The sequence below is a fragment of the Oncorhynchus kisutch genome, linkage group LG11 (genome assembly GCF_002021735.2).
Source record: "Oncorhynchus kisutch isolate 150728-3 linkage group LG11, Okis_V2, whole genome shotgun sequence".
Classification (NCBI taxonomy): domain Eukaryota; kingdom Metazoa; phylum Chordata; class Actinopteri; order Salmoniformes; family Salmonidae; genus Oncorhynchus; species Oncorhynchus kisutch.
The window spans coordinates 34,917,344-34,933,958 of record NC_034184.2 but is presented as its reverse complement, the minus strand read 5'-3'; the positions used below and the strand labels follow the sequence as shown (position 1 = coordinate 34,933,958).

Here is a 16,615-nt window from a genome sequence, read left to right as displayed (position 1 = left end):
CCTTATGGCAAGGTGCTCCATCATGCTGGAAAAGGCATAGTTCGTTGCCAAACTGTTCCTGGATGGTTTGGAGAAGTTGCTCTCGGAGGATGTGTTGGTACCAGTCTTTATTATTTATAGTCTCATGTTCTTTGGCAAAATTGTGAGTGAGCCCACTCCCTTGGCCGAGAAGCAACCCCACACATGAATGATCTCAGGATGCTTTACTGTTGGCATGACACAGGACTGATGGTAGCGCTCACCTTGACTTCTCCGGACAAGCTTTTTTCCGGATGCCCCAAACAATGGGAAAGGGGATTCATCAGAGAAAATTACTTTACCCCAGTCCTCAGCAGTCCAATCCCTGTACCTTTTGCAGAATATCAGTCTGTCCCTGATGTTTTTTTCTGGAGAGAATTGGCTTCTTTGCTGCCCTTCTTGACACCAGGCTATCCTCCTAAAGTCTTCGCCTCACTGTGTGTGCAGATGCACTCACAACTGCCTGCTGCCATTCCTGAGCAAGCTCTGTACTGGTGGTGCCCTGATCCCGCAGCTGAATCAACTTTAGGAGACGGTCCTGGCGCTTGCTGGACTTTCTTGGGCGCCCTGAAGCCTTCTTCACAACATTTGAACCGCTCTCCTTGAAGTTCTTGATGATCTGATAAATGGTTGATTTAGGTGCAATCTTACTGGCAGCAATATCCTTGCTTGTGAAGCCCTTTTTGTTCAAAGCAATGATGATGGCATGTGTTTCCTTGCAGGTAACCATGGTTGACAGAGGAAGAACAATGATTCCAAGCACCACCCTCCTTTAGAAGCTTCCAGTCTGTTATTAGAACTCAATCAGCATGACAGAGTGATCTCCAGCCTTGTCCTCGTCAACATTCACACCTGTGTTAACGAGAGAATCACTGACATGATGTCAGCTGGTCCTTTTGTGGCAGGGCTGAAATGCAGTCGAAATATTTTGGGGGGATTCAGTTCATTTGCATGGCAAAGAGGGACTTTGCCATTAATTGCAATTCATCTGATCACTCTTCATAACATTCTGGAGTACATGCAAAATGCCATCATACAAACTGAGGCAGCAGACTTTGTGAAAACGTATATTTGTGTCATTCTCAATCATTTTGGCCACGACTATAGATTCTTCAAAGTAGCCACCTTTTGCCTTGGGTGAAAGCTGATGACAGCTTTGCACACTCTTGGCATTCTCTCAACCAGCTTCACCTGGAATGCTTTTCCAACAGTCTTGAAGGAGTTCCCACATATGCTGAACACTTGTTGGCTGCTTTTCCGTCACTCTGCGGTCCAACTCATCCCAAACCATCTCAATTGGGTTAAGGTCGGGTGATTGTGAAGGCCAGGGCATCGGACGCAGCACTCTATCACTCTTCTTCTTGGTCAAATAGCCCTTACACAGCCTGGAGGTGTGTTTTGGGTTATTGTCCTGTATAAAAACAAATTATAGTCCCACTAAGCGTAAACCAGATGGGATGGCGTATCGCTGCAGAATGTTGTGGTAGCCGTGCTGGTTAAGTCTGCCTTGAATTCTAAATAAATCACAGACAGAGTCACTAGCAAAGCACCCCCACACCATCACACCTCCTCCTCTATGCTTCCGTGTGGGAACCACACATGCAGAGATCATCCGTTCACCTACTCTGTGTCTCTCAAAGACACAGCAGTTGGAACCACAAAATCTCAAATTTGGACTCATCAGACATAAGGACAGGTTTCCACCGGTCTGTCCATTGTTTCCACCGGTCTGTCCATGTCCATTGCTCGTGTTTCTTGGCCCAAGCAAGTCTCTTCTTCTTATTGGTGTCATTTAGTAGTGGTTTCTTTGCACCAATCGACCATGAAGGCCTGATTCACGCAGTCTCCTCTGAACAGTTGATGTTGCGTTGTCTCTGTTACTTGAACTCTCTGAAGCATTTATTAAGGCTGCAATCTGAAGTGCAGTTATTCTAATGAATGTATCCTCTGCAGCAGAGGTAACTCTGGGTTTTCCTTTTCTGTGGCGGTCCTCAGGAGAGACAGTTTCATCATAGTGCTTGATGGTTTTTGTGACTGCACATGAAGAAACAAAGTTATTAACTTTTTCCAGATTGACTTTCCTTCAAGTCTTAAAGTAATGATGGACTGTCGTTTCTCTTTGCTTATTTGAGCTGTTCTTGCCATAACATTGACATGGTCTTTTACCAAATAGGGCTATCTTCTGTATACCACCCTTCCCTTGTAGAGGTCGACCGATAATGATTTTTCAACGCCGATACCGATTATTGGAGGACCAAAAAAAGCCGATACTGATTAATCGACCGATTTAAAAAATAAAAAACAAAAAAAAAAAAAAATGATATATTTAAAAAATGTATGTATTATTATTATTATTATTTTTTTTTTGTAATAATGACAGTTACAACAATACTGAATGAGCACTATTATTTTAACTTAATATTATACATCAATGAAAACAACATGTTCAATTTGGTTTAAATAATGTAAAAACAAATGGTTGGAGAAGAAAGTAAAAGTGCAATATGTGCCATGTAAAAAAGCTAACGTTTAAGTTACTTGCTCAGAACATGAGAACATATGAAAGCTGGTGGTTCCTTTTAACATGAGTCTTCAATATTCCCAGGTAAGAAGTTTTAGGTTGCAGTTATTATAGGAATTATATGGCTATTTCTCTCTATACCATTTGTATTTCATATACCTTTGACTATTGGATGTTCTTATAGACACTATAGTATTGCCAGTGTAACAGTATAGCTTCCGTTCCTCTCCTCGCCCCTACCTGGGCTCGAACAAGGGATACATCGACAACAGCCACTCCTCGAAGCATCGTTACCCATCGCTCCAGAAAAGCCACGGCCCATGCAGAGCAAGGGGAACAACTACTTCAAGGTCTCAGAGCGAGTGACGTCACCAATTGTAATTTATCTAACGGGTGGCATCCCTAAATCTAAATATTGCTGTTACATTGTACAACCTTTAATGTTATGTCATGATTATGTACAATTCTGGCAAATGAATTACGGTCTTTGTTAGGAAGAAATGGTCTTCACATAGTTCGCAATGAGCTAGGCGGCCCAAACTGCTGCATATACCCTGACTTGCAACGCAAGAGAAGTGACACAATTTCCCAAGTTAAAAGAAAATCATGTCAGCAGACAATATTAACTAAATTTGCAGGTTTTTAAAATATATACTTGTGTATTGATTTTAAAGAAATGCATTGATGTTTATGGTTAGGTACACATTGGTGCAACGACAGTGCTTTTTTTCGTGAATGCGTGAGTGCTTTTTTTTCGTGAAATCCACAAATTAACTTTTAACAAGGCACACCTGTTAATTGAAATGCATTCCAGGTGACTACCTCATGAATTGTGCAAAGCTGTCATCACAGCAAAGGATGGTTATTTGGAAACATCTCTAATATAAATATATTTGATTTGTTTAACAATTTTTTGGTTACTACATGATTCCATGTTATTTCATAGTTTTGATGTCTTCACTGTAATTCTACAATGTAGAAATTTAAATAAAAACTTGAATGAGTAGGTGTGTCAACTTTTGATAAGTACTGTACATACGTACATACATACGTACATACATACATACATACATACATACATACATACATAGATAGATAGATACATACATACATACATACATACATACACACTGTCTGCTTGTATATAAATACTCAAATGGACAGCTTCCTGAATGTGTCTAATTGACTACATATAACCTCTGGTGAATTCACCTTACAAGGAGGGTAAATAAGTTGCTTTTAATGTGAAAATAGATTTACACTAGAACAACAAATTGGGGGGAAAAGAGCTTCATATCGATTGACCGTATAACAGAGAAATTGATTTAATGCGCAGCACAGCAGTAGGTTGGTTTGTGCAGCAGTGCTGTCGAGATATATTGTTAAAGCTGTGTTCCTGATGAGCTGTGTTAAAGCATCCATTATTGATGTTGTGTCTGTGGTCTTACTGCAGAACAGAGACCCTTTGGGGACACCACTGTTTTACAGTCGAATAAGTGAGAGCTTGCACTGTGTTTGGAAATGCAATACTGTTGGTATCCAAAGGCAATATGTCTATAGTACTTTGCTGTCTGAGGGCTACCTTTGTGTGAAACCCATATGGTGTGTTTATAATGAACACGAGGGGAGACGGGGCTGGTTTCAAGCGCAGTGCGCAGCAGGTTGTTCTTGCGAAGCACCACAGGAGGAGGTAGGTAGCTGAGTCCAGGGGCAGGCAGAAGGTCATACACAGGGGGTCCAAAAGGGCAACAGTACAGGCAGGGAAAAGGCTAGAAACATAGTCCGGGAGATCAGGCAATAGGTAGATGGCCTATCGAATTTCATGTTTATTAAGGTACATTTTGTGAAGTGCACCAGTCCCTCCTGCAGCAAAGCACTCCCACAACATGATGCTGCCCCCCCAGTGCTTCACAGTTGGGATGGTATCTTTGGCTTGCAAGCCTCCCCCTGTTTCCTCCGAACATAGTGATGGTCATTATAGCCAAACAGTTCTATTTTTGATTCATCAGACCAGAGGACATTTCTCCAAAAAGTACCATCTTTGTCCCCATGTGCAGTTGCAAACCGTAGTCTGGCTTTTTTATGGCAGTTTTGGAGCAGTGGTTCTTCTTTGCTGAGCGACCTTTCAGGTTATGTCGACTCATTTTACTGTTGATATAGATACTTTTGTACCTGTTTCCTCCAGCATCTTCACAGGGACCTTTGCTGCTGTTCTGGGATTGATTTGCACTTTTCGCACCAAAGTATGTTCATCTCTAGGAGAGAGACAGAACACGTCTCCTTTCTGAGCGGTATGACGGCTGGTTGATCCCATGGTGTTTATACTTGCGTGGTATTGTTTGTACAGATCAACGTGGTACCTTCAGCTGTTTGGAAATTGCTCCCAAGGATGAACCAGACTTGTGGAGGTCTACATTTTTTTCTGAGGTCTTGGCTGATTTCTTTTGATTTCCCCATGATGTCAAGCAAAGAGGCACTGAGTTTGAAGGTAGGCCTTGAAATACATCCACAGGTACACCTCCAATTGACTCAAATGATGTCAATTAGCCTATCAGAAGTTTCTAAAGCCATGACATCATTTTCTGGAATTTTCCAAGCTGTTTAAAGGCACAGTCAACTTAGTGGCCCACTGGAATTGGGATCCAGTGAATTATAAGTGAAATAATCTGTCTGTAAACAATTGTTGGAAAAATTACTTGTGTCATGCACAAAGTAGATGTCCTAACCGACTTGCCAAAACTATAGTTTGTTAACAAGAAATGTGTGGAGTGGTTGAAAAACGAGTTTTAATGATTCCAACCTAAGTGTATGTTAACTTCCGACTTCAACTTTAGCTATAAAATGTCCTGCCCCTCCACAGTATAGACAACAGTTATTATTCATCCTTCGTGAGTGTTCCCCAACTGATAACCTAGCTCTTCCCCACTTGCATAGGCTCAGGAGTATCCAACTCAACCGTCGTAGATTCCTGAGAGGGCTCGGGTGGCTTCGAATCCTCTCGGAAGTGCTTCCTTCCGGATTCCCTTGGAGGTGAACGTGCCATAGCGGGTGCACATAGCGGGTGCACGAGTGTGCCCGAGACCAGACCTCCTCTCACTCTTGCGTACCCTTAGGCGTCCATTAATTTTAATGGTAAGGGTGATAAGGGAAATTCCCGAGCAGCTAGCTCGGCCTTTACCTCCTCAGATAATCCGTGCAAAAAAAGTATCGAAAAGAGACTCCGGATTCCAGGCACTCTCGGTGGCCAACGTGAGAAAATCAACCGCGTAGTCTGCCACACTACAGAAGTTTTGACGTAAGTCAAGCAGTTTGCTGTCCGCCTTTCTCCCAGAATCTCAAATACCTTTCTCACTTATGCCATGAATTCCTCCAGATGACCACAAATGGCAGATTGTAGCTCCCTAACTGCCTTAGCCCAGGAGAGTGCCCTTCCCGACATTAGTGAATAATATACTCTATCTTCGATCTGTCTGAAGGAAACAAAAATAAGCGAGCACTGAGTCAGAAAACCCCGGCAGGTACCAGGATTCCCCGAATATCATGCCGGAGGTGGTAAGCGGGTTCTCGGGGAGCCGGGATAGGCTGTACAAACTCACAAATGGTGGCTCCTTACAAGAAGACAGCGTGCTGGAGCTGGTCCAAGTCTGCTGGGTCTGTCATGGCCAGTTCGTACTATCAAGACACAAGGCGAGACCCAGATGCAGACACAGGAGGCAGATGGTTGGAGTCTTACAATGTTTAATAATCCAAAGGGGTATACTTAAGAATGGTCATGGACAGGAAAAAAGGTAAAAACCAGATCAGAGTCCAGGAGGTACAGAGTGGCAGACAGGCTCGTGGTCAAGCAGGCGGATATAGAGTCCAGAAACAGGCAAGGGTCAAAACAGGGAGGACTAGAAATAGGAGAGTAGTAAAAGGAGTATGGGAGAAACTCGATGGTTGACTTGACTAAACATACAAGACGAACTGGCGCAGAAACACAGGGATAAATACACTGGGGAAAATAAGCAACACCTGGAGGGGGTGGAGACAATCACAGGAACAGGTGAAACAGATCAGGGCGTGACACCCACAGAGCTGTGATCCAATCCAGAGCTTTGCCTGTGAGTAGGGAGATGACCATCCTGTCTTTGTCAGAGGTGAAGTCAGCGGGGTGATGGTCAAGGTTACACTGCATGAGAAATCCTTGACATTTCCCTGGGGAGACGTCGTATTTATTAGGCATGGATATGGGGGAGGTGTACAATAGGAGGCAGTGGTACCTGATATTGGTGAAGCAGGAATGGACTGGTGAAGGAGGTCGCGGAGTTCAACGATTCGTTACTCCTTTCGGGCCAGACGTAGCTGCAGCTCCGCTGAATCCATCTGTCGTTTTTTGTTTGGTGAGGTATTCTATAATGAACATGAGGGGAGACAGAGAGCTGGTTTTAAGCGGAGGACGCAGCAGGTGTTTCTTGTGAAGGACCACAGGAGGAGGCAGGTAGACAGACAGAAGGTCATACACAGGGGGTTAAAAAGGGCAACAGTACAGGCAGGGAAAACGCTAGTAACATAGTCCGGAAGATCAGGCAATAGGTAGATAACAGGAAATCCGGTACAGGCAGGTAAAGGCATCGTTAGTGAGGCAGGTAAATACTATCATAAACTTGAGGAGTAAATTGCAGGAAAAACACAGCTCCGAAAGAATTGCCACAAAACAAACAATACCTCACAGTGATAGGGTGTAAAGAACTGAACTAAATAGTGTGTGATAATGACATACAGGTGTGTGAACAGGTGATTAGAATTCATGTGATTGGGATCTGGAGAGTGAGCTGCGTTCAGGGGATCTCGGTGTTTGAGAGCGTGAGCTAGAAAGTGGGCTGGAAAGTGAGCTGCTTTCAGGTGATCTATGTGTTTGAGGGTGTAGATCAGTTTGGTTCACTCAAGTGACTTACAACCTTTACATAAATGGGAGTGTTTAATGAATTCAAGGTCATGTAAACAATAGAGCAACACATTTTACTTGAGGTGGCCTGAAGCTAAATCATGAAACAATCACATGTTCAAAAGACTGTTTAACATTTAATGTCTGATAACAATGTTATGTCATTCTCCATAATCTCATGGTTGACTGCCACCACGACCAGTGAAGTAAGGGGTTATGTAATTCTCATTATACATTAATATACATTCTCTCAGTCAGGTCACCTCAGGTCAAGTGTCTACTTAACAGAGACCAGATGGACATCAGTATCCCACTACTCATACCCACTCAGTTCAAATCACTTCCATTGATTATATCACTAATCACTGCTATTGATCTTTTAACAGGCAACAGCTTGAACCAGAGTGTGCTGCACAGTGCCGTCCCTGAGCCCCAACGCTATGACACCACGGTACCTTTCCTGCTGGAAGGGCCGGAGCGCAAACCACTCAGCCAGCTCACGTCCAGGGTAAATATTCATAAAGCGGCCTTTTAGCGGCCCTGGTTAATTTTTAAAATTTTTAATTTCATTTTTATTTAATTAGGCAAGTCAGTTAAGAAAATATTCTTACTTTCAATGACGGGCTAGGAACAGTGGGTTAACTGCCTGTTCAGGGGCAGAATGACAGATTAATGTTAATACGCTGCTCATAACTCAGCCAATCATAGATGTCAGCCTGCCTGCCGGACTGCCTCTGGTCTCTTCTGTTGTTCCAGTCATGAGCCCATAATAAATCCCCATCTCTGTTTATCCTCAGCTGATTCCCCTTTGTGGTTGTTACTGAAAGCTCACTCCCCACAGTGTTAAATGGCCCCTCTGTTGTTTGTTTCGTATGAGCTAAACCCGGAGGCTCTACACACTATGAAATTATTCCCCCAACTTGCCAGCTTCCTATACTCTACAAATAAGCAGTCCACGAAAGCAACATCTTGAAATGGTTTGGGGGATAGGAGAAAACTAGACTGTCTGGTGTTGTAACAAAGTCAGGTAGCAAACGGATTTGAAACCGTCTAACCATTGTGCTAAAATGTATTGGACCGATGAGCTTAGTTGTGGATGGCTAGCAAATGCACCCTAACACTTGTCATCCTTGACATACCAGAACTGTAAGCACAGCAAGGATTTCTAAGACATAATAGAGGTTCTTTCTATGAACCATGTGTCATTTTTTCTAGATATTTTTTTTTACCTTTATTTAACTAGGCAAGTCAGTTAAGAACAAATTCTTATTTACAATGTCGACCTAGGAACAGTGGGTTAACTGCCTTGTTCAGGGGCAGAACAACAGATTTTGACCTTGCCAGCTCGGGGATTCGAGCCACCAACGTTTCGGTTACTGGCCCAACGCGCTAACCACTTGGCTACCTGCCGCCCCATGCCTGAAATTGAATGGATTTCAGGCATGGAGCGTCAGGTAGCCTAGTGGTTAGAGTGTTGGGCCAGTAACCGAAACGTTGTTGGATCGAATCCCCGAGCTGGCAAGGTCAAAATCTGTTGTTCTGCCCCTGAACAAGGTAGTTAACCCACTGTTCCTAGCTCTTCATTGTAAATAAGAATTTGTTCTTAACTTGTTGAATTTGTTGAGGAGTACTCCCAGAATATTTAAAACAGCCATTTCTTTCCAAGAGTTATATCTCAGATTATACCTGAGTGGATAGGTTTTTCCTAGCTGGAGGAAATACTATGTTAGTCTTTCAACTCCACACTCTCTCCACTTCCTCAATGCTGAGCTTGAGCTTTACGTTGATGACATGAAGAGGGTATTAGTAAAACAACAACATCTCTGAAATGAGAAGGAGTCATGAGTGCTGACAAAGTAATGCATCAGAATGTGTTATAGCTTTGTCTGGAACAAGGAAGAGATTCTAGTTATTTAGTTAGGACAGAATTTAGGTGAAAGTTCATTTGATTTTATTAGAGAGATATTCCAATGTCATGACACTACATAATCAACTGAGTTTGACAACAATGTCAATTTGTATTGTTCGAGAGCCAGCTTTTATAGTCATGTTGACCATTCCAACATATTCCTCAGTTTTATTATTATTTTATCAGAGATGATACCCAACTCATTTCCCCCTCGCCTGTTATTTTTATTGAGCTGTTTTCGGTGCCACTAGAAGTAGCAAGCCAATATCACAGTCATCCTGAGTCAGGACAGTGGGGTGATGACCACAAATGGACCCACCATGGACCTACTGTCAAAACCACTGGGTTTCTGGCAGAGAAACAGCCCTAACCTGAACAGAGCCCTGCAGGCCTGAGCCAAGTCTCATCTGTCTTAGTATCATCTGACTGGGACAAATGTTCACTCTGTCTCTGTCTGTCTATCTTTATCTCTGCCTGTCTCCATGGTCCCTGCATATCTGTGTCTATCTCTGTGAAATCCGTGGGGTTTAAGACAGTGTTTTCCACCGACTAAGTCAAGATGCAATCAAAATGCCCTCGTGCTTGTCTGTGTACCTGCTTCTACATGTGTAGTAAAATAGTTATAATGACAACATGAAGCATGGACATAAACCCATACAGATTTTTCGTAGCAGGAGGTTTTCCATCCCTTACAGTTAAATAAAGTTTAAATAAAATAAAATAATAATAATAATGTGTGTGTGTGTGTGTGTGTGTGTGTTACACAGTATCTGGTAGCCTCTCATAAACTGTCCAACAGACCGAGATCCCCAGCCTTTTCCCATGGGCCAGTTTGGTCATAAATCATGAGTGCTGAAAAGGCGGGAGTTCTGGGGAAATTGGTGTCAGTCAGCACTGAAATATGCAGACAATCCTCAAAAATGTTGTTCTTGCACTCAAGGAAAAACACTGCTTGCTCTGCAAAAACAGATTTTTGCTTTTGCTGTTGATTTCTGACTAACATAAACCTGACATGGATTATTGCTATAGACCTAAGGGGTAATGTTTTATTTACTGTTCAACATTAGATCGTTTTTTTTTTTTCATTACTGTTGATCTCTTGAAAATTTGAGTCCAAGTTTTTTACCTAAGGGAAATGATGAACGGTACGAACAGAAGAGTCTATGACCGGGTCATTCTGGGATGGACCATTAGTAATGGGAAGGCGTTGATATGTGCTCATCAAAAACGATTTTTCCTGGTCAGGTCACGTTGTCAGCAGAACATGACAACCATCAATGCCAGGGATCTGGGAACTGGAATCCCTCTTCCTAGCCCATTACCAGCATGCCCTCCTACTTCCTGTCCAGTATGTAAGCCCTGCTGGGTGTCCCGTCCCCTCACGTTTCGCGTCCTGTGTTTGTGTTCTAGAGTTATCCTGCCTCACTGAGGCTGGTGGTGGAGGCGGAAGGTGAAAAACTGGTCCTGGCACTACAAAAAAACAAGTAAGTCATCATCCTATCTTCGGCTGCACATCCCACATCCGACCTACATCATTACAGGCATCTAGTCCTTTAAAGGGATATGAACGATTTGGCGAGATGACCAGTGGATGTTGGTTCACATCAAGCACATTTACATATGGAGTAAACAATGATCAGATGTGTTGCACTTCAGCTAGCATATGCTGTGCCCATGGCTGTAGTACCAGCGATGGCTTAAGCTTCTACAGTATGAGGGCTGATACAGTTTCATGAAAGGGGGAAAAAAGATTTCACAGAACAAATGTCCTCGGCTCTTTTATGGTTTAGTGTCTCTGAAGAGTTGATAGAGGATAGCTGATAAAGAACGGCTCGAAGGGATTTTTTATATCTCCCTTTTCCCTTTCTCTCATCACCTTCTTTTCTTCCAGGTTGTGGAATATACCAGGCATGAGAACTGGGAATCCTGTGGAGTTGTGTGTATTTGTGAGATTTACTGAATATACAGTATACACAGTTTATATATACAGTACAAGCTAAGCACTTCCAAGCACTTGGGCCAGGTATTGTTTTTATCTCAATATCAAGTCATTTCTGGGTAATTGTTTTCAATTAAAATGCTTCTCAGCTAGGAACAATTTCTCAAGCAAGATTTTTGCTAGGACTGTCTGGGTGTGAAATGACTGGGGAGGGGAAAACGGAAAATCGCTGTTATTGGCAGAGACTTTTCAAACTCTTTCTTATTCCTCTATTAACTGATTTAGCACCTGGTGATGTCATCAGGCAGGCCAAAACTCCATCCCACCAAAACAGGCTGAGATTTCAGGCAGTCTTTTCAAACAGCTCTTACACTAAAAGGGCATTATCATAATTGTCATTATTCCAACCTCATCGTCTGGAAATATACTGAACAAAAAATATAACTGCAACATGCAACAATTTCAAAGATTCAGTTCATAAATGGAAATCAGTCAATTAAAATCAATTAAAATAAATCCAATCTCCTTTGGTAGAGAAATTAGCATTAAATTATCTGGCAACAGCACTGTTGGGCATTCCTGTCAGCATGCCAATTGCATGCTCCCTCAAAACTTGAGATGTCTGTGACGTGTTGTGTGACAAAACTGCACATTTTAGTGTGGCCTTTTAATGTCCCCAGCACAAGTTGCACCTGTGTAATGATCATCAGCTTGTTGATATGCCACACCTGTCAGATGGATGAATTATCTTGGCAAAGGAGAAATGCTTACTAACAGGGATGTAAACAAATCTGTGCCCAAAACACAAGATAAATAAGCTTTTTGTGCATGTGGGACATTTCTGGGATCTTTTATTTAAGATCATGAAACATGGAACCAACACTTTACATGTTGCCTTTATATTTTTATTCAGTATATATATATATATATATAAAAAAACACAGGAAATCATGTTTTTTACTGCACCCCCCACTACAAACATCAATGATCTGGTTTTCCTCTCACTTCTACTGCCCAAATTTGCCTATGTCCCTGACAAAATTTCCACCACCCTATTCCTAATAATAAAAAATCCCACCCTGCTAACCCACCCCCACCACTAACCCCAATGACCCGTGCATCAGCTTTGAGAGATAATACGGCTGGTAGCTTCCATTCCCTTCCGTATGTCCCGCCTGTCCCCCTCCCTGCATTCCTTCAGATATTTCCACTGATATCTGTTCCATATCTGTGCCCAGACACAGGTGGGTTGTGACCACTGTGTGCACTGTGCAGGGTCGTACTGTGTAGGCTCGTGCCTTCTCTGTGGGATCAGATGGTAGGAAGAAGATCTGAGTTAGAGACAACACAGAGTAATATAATTTGCTCTCTTAGTTTATTGTGTAATAGCATAATATTTTCTGCCTGTACGGTTTTATTAGATTGAATTTAAGAGGCACTAAATAGCGTTCAGTGATCAGTATGGAGGTTCTGTTATTCTAAGAAATTATTTTCACCCAAAAATTAACGGCACTGTAGACAGAGATCGAAGCAGTAAGTACTCTGATGTTTATAGAAATTCTGTATGCATTCTATATAGTGTGTTTGTAGGTTTTATTGGCTTTCAGTAAGAGTGCGTTTGTAAATTTAAGTAAATGACCTAACAGCACAAACATCATGGCCTCTAAGATTACCTGCACCCCACCTCCTGAGCCCCCAACTCAGACTCCCCCTCCCGTCAGCAACTTCACAGAGGTCACATCCACTGCTGTGCAGTCAATCATCTTTAAAATGAAGGGCACCATTTTCTCCCTTGTACCTATCCCTACTCAAAACCTGCTCATATAGCCTGCTTCAGTTTGTCACCACCCTCATCAACAAGTCCCTGCTGACCGGGGAGGTATCATCACTCTTCAAAACAATTGGCCCATCTACAACCTCCCCTTTCTATCAAAAGTACTGGTGAAAGTGGTTGCAAATCAGCTTCAATCCCTTGTGTCTTCCAATCAGCTGTATGCAGTTTTCCAGTCTGGCTTCCGGCCCATGCACAACACTGAAACAGCTCTGGTGAAAGTTACGAACAATTTACTAATGGCTGCAGATTTTAGATCACCTAGCCTCCTCCTTCTCCTCTTCAATCTTATTGCTGGTTTTGATACCGTTGACCACAACATCCTCCAGCGGCATCTCAGAGAGCACACTGCAGTCACTGAAACTGCTCTGAACTGGTTCTCCTCCTACCTTTCCAATAGGAAGCAATACATCACTACATCACTATTGGACAGTCCAGATCGTAGGAGTCTACAGTCACATGTGGTGTCCCACAGGTACTGTATATATTAACACCAAACCGGACACCATCTCAGCCCTAGCAAAATCTGGCAGCTGCCTAGATGACATCAGGGCATGGATGAAAGAGAACTTCTTCCAGCTGAACAGCAGCAAGACTGAGGCTATGCTTATTGGGACACTCAAGCAGGTCACCAGTGCTGGAAACATCTGCCCTACAATTGACAGTCAAGTCATCCATCTGTTCTGTCATCTGCAACCTGGGAGTCAAGTTTGATCCTTCTCTGTCCTTTGATGCCCATATAAAACATATCTGCAAAACTTAAGGCTCAAACCATCTCTCTGCCAGACAGATGCAAAGAAACTTGTCCACGCGTTCATCTTTCCTTGGATCAACTACGACAACGCTCTGTTCGGGGGCCTTCCAGCCAAATAACTTCAGAGGCTCCAACTTCTCCAGAATAGTTCTGCCAGAGTTCTGACCAGGACCAAGGCAAGTCATTTAAGAACAAATTATTATTTCCAATGATTGCCTACCCCGGCCAAACCCGGACGATGCTGGGCCAATTGTGCTCCGCCATATGGGACTCCCAATCACGACTGGTTGTGATACAGCCTGGAATCAAACCAGGATCTTTAGTGACACCTCTAGCACTGAGATGCAGTGCCATAGACCGCTGCACCACTCGGGAGCCCCTAAGGTAGCTAACCAACCAGGTTCAACTAGCAATGCAAATGGCTATAACTAGCAATGCAAATGGCTCTGAGATACAAATTATATTACTACACAGATCACATAAGTAACGTTAGCTAGCGAGTCATTCAGCTAACATTAGCAAGCTAGCTAACAATACGCTTTAACTTGAAATGAAAATGACTTTCTGACACAATTAGAAATGTGTAATATATGAAAATGTAGCTAGCTAGACTATCATGGATGAACTCTTCCCCCTCTGTGTCACGGATGCCACGGTTGCCTTAGTTTGAAGATCCGGAGACAAGTGTTTTATACAACAGCCTTCTGTGTGTTCTCTTTTCCCCCCATTTGCATATTTGCAATCAAACGCCAGAATTTTCTCCATCTCCTTAGCTATCATACTCTAATTCCACCGGGTCTTTCACTGATTTCAAAACTCGGTCCTCCAGAAAGTTGAGAGCAACAACTTCGTAGTTCTACTAAGTAATATCTTTTTAAAAAATGTGTTAGAAAGGATTACCTACACATACTGACCAGCTCACGTAATAGACAAACGCGTGCTACATGGCAGAGCCTGGCCTAGAGCAAGTATAGAGCTTTTCAGGGTGTGTTTGTATTTGCGCATGCAGACGTCTGTGTATTGCTTATCATAAATAGATTGATTCCTCTATCCTCTCAGCTACAAGCACTAACAACCTGCTTAGCATTAACCGTATTGTAAGACAAAATCAGTGGCCTTGTGGTTAGTTTCTGCCCTGTGCTTGGAAGGAGTTTCATCCCTGGCCAAGTCATACCAAAGATTGTAAAAATCGGACTCGATGCATCTCTGCTTGGCACTAGCATTAAGGAGATAGACTGGGGGCAAGGCCCGGGATCGACTAGCGTCCTGTCCAGGGTGTACTTGAACATCAAGCTGCCTCACGCTACAGAAACGGGATAGGCTCCTACTCCTTTGAGATGTTCTGGCTCGCACAAGCCAAGGCTCATGCAAGGCTACTTCCTTTTTACTTACAGTTATTGAGTCTCTTTAAAGCAGGGGTATTCAACTGAAAGTACTGCAGGGGGTCCGCAAAAATATTTCTACAAATAAAAAAAACAAATAATAGTAACAAAAAAAAACATCTATGTTTTAAAAAATATCGTTAGAAACAAAAGAATACACAAATGTTACATTACATACCTACAGTAGAAAAGAGGAGAATATCTTCTTTCTAATGTCAAATTTATTTCTCAACAAATTACACTCACTGGAGTATGTGATATAGGCTTTGAAAAGCACCTGCGAATAGGCTACCAGTGTGGCAAGTGCTGCTGGTAAGCTCTCTTGACTTGGACATTCATTTTTGCAAACAAATGGCTAACCTTTGTTTAACCAGCTAAACAGCTGCTCTTAGCGATAATGTGTTTGAAGTTACCTTTCTAGCTAATAGGCTGTTTACACTTCCTCTTCCAATTCTAATGTGGGGAGGTCAAAATAATGAAAATATCAACCAAATCTATTAATTTTAAAATGTTGATTACTTCTCCTTGCCATTATCATTCACCTGATGATAAGACAGTTATTTTTTTTGTATGACAGTTTTGCAATGGATGGGGTCCCTGGGCAAGAAAGGTTGGAGACCCCTACTCTAAAGTAACAGCCCAGACCCACTTCAACTTTTTCCTTTGTTTCTTCTTGGAAATATTTGACCCAAAAAACGGATCCATTTGTAGCTGGACCTGCATGTCCTGTCTGACATTCATGTTGGCTCTCTGTCAGCTCTGTACCTGAGCAGCAGACTGAGAAATGAGGCTGACGCATCTGGCCTCCTTCTTGGATCCTGGCTCTCATTTATTCCCATTTCTCTACTTAGCTTTTTGGTGTGTGCGTGTGTGTGTCTGTCTCTGTGTGTGTTTCTGTGTGTGTGTGCGTGCGTGTGACTGCCAGTGGAGCTGTTTTTATTTATTCAGTCTTAGTGGAGTTAAGGCTGGCACAATTACTGTATAACCTTGTAACCGACGATTATGAATGAAGACTGTCATGACTATAACATATCCGTCAAAACCATTTAAATGTGTTTATTTTATTGAAGAACAGCTACCTGAGTGACCACAAAGCAGCACACATAGAAATATAACTAATAGAATAGTCTTGGAACCTCTAACCCTGGCAATAGCTTCAATGTGTGTTCCAAGCCCCCTTATTATCGGGGGAGACGTTTCTGGTGCATTGTCAGGCATTGCCAATAGGAAGGATATCTCGTTAATTATGTATCAAATTAGTTAAAATTACTAAATTACATTTACAGAATTTAAAAGCTACAACAATGTGCTTGTGTGAACATTTTGAAAACAGT

The 16,615-nt window shown here is 42.5% G+C and overlaps 1 protein-coding gene across 2 annotated transcripts in view; it reads left to right on the top strand.

Annotated features, from left to right (window-relative positions):
- Window positions 1-16,615, top strand: part of LOC109899734 (disintegrin and metalloproteinase domain-containing protein 12) — a 147,594-nt gene that overhangs the window by 14,532 nt on the left and 116,447 nt on the right. For both annotated transcript variants that reach the window (XM_031835683.1, XM_020495207.2), the window contains exons 2-3: window positions 7,853-7,974; window positions 10,786-10,859. In XM_031835683.1, coding sequence (XP_031691543.1) covers window positions 7,853-7,974; window positions 10,786-10,859 — 196 coding nt within the window. The remainder of the gene's footprint in view (window positions 1-7,852; window positions 7,975-10,785; window positions 10,860-16,615) is intronic.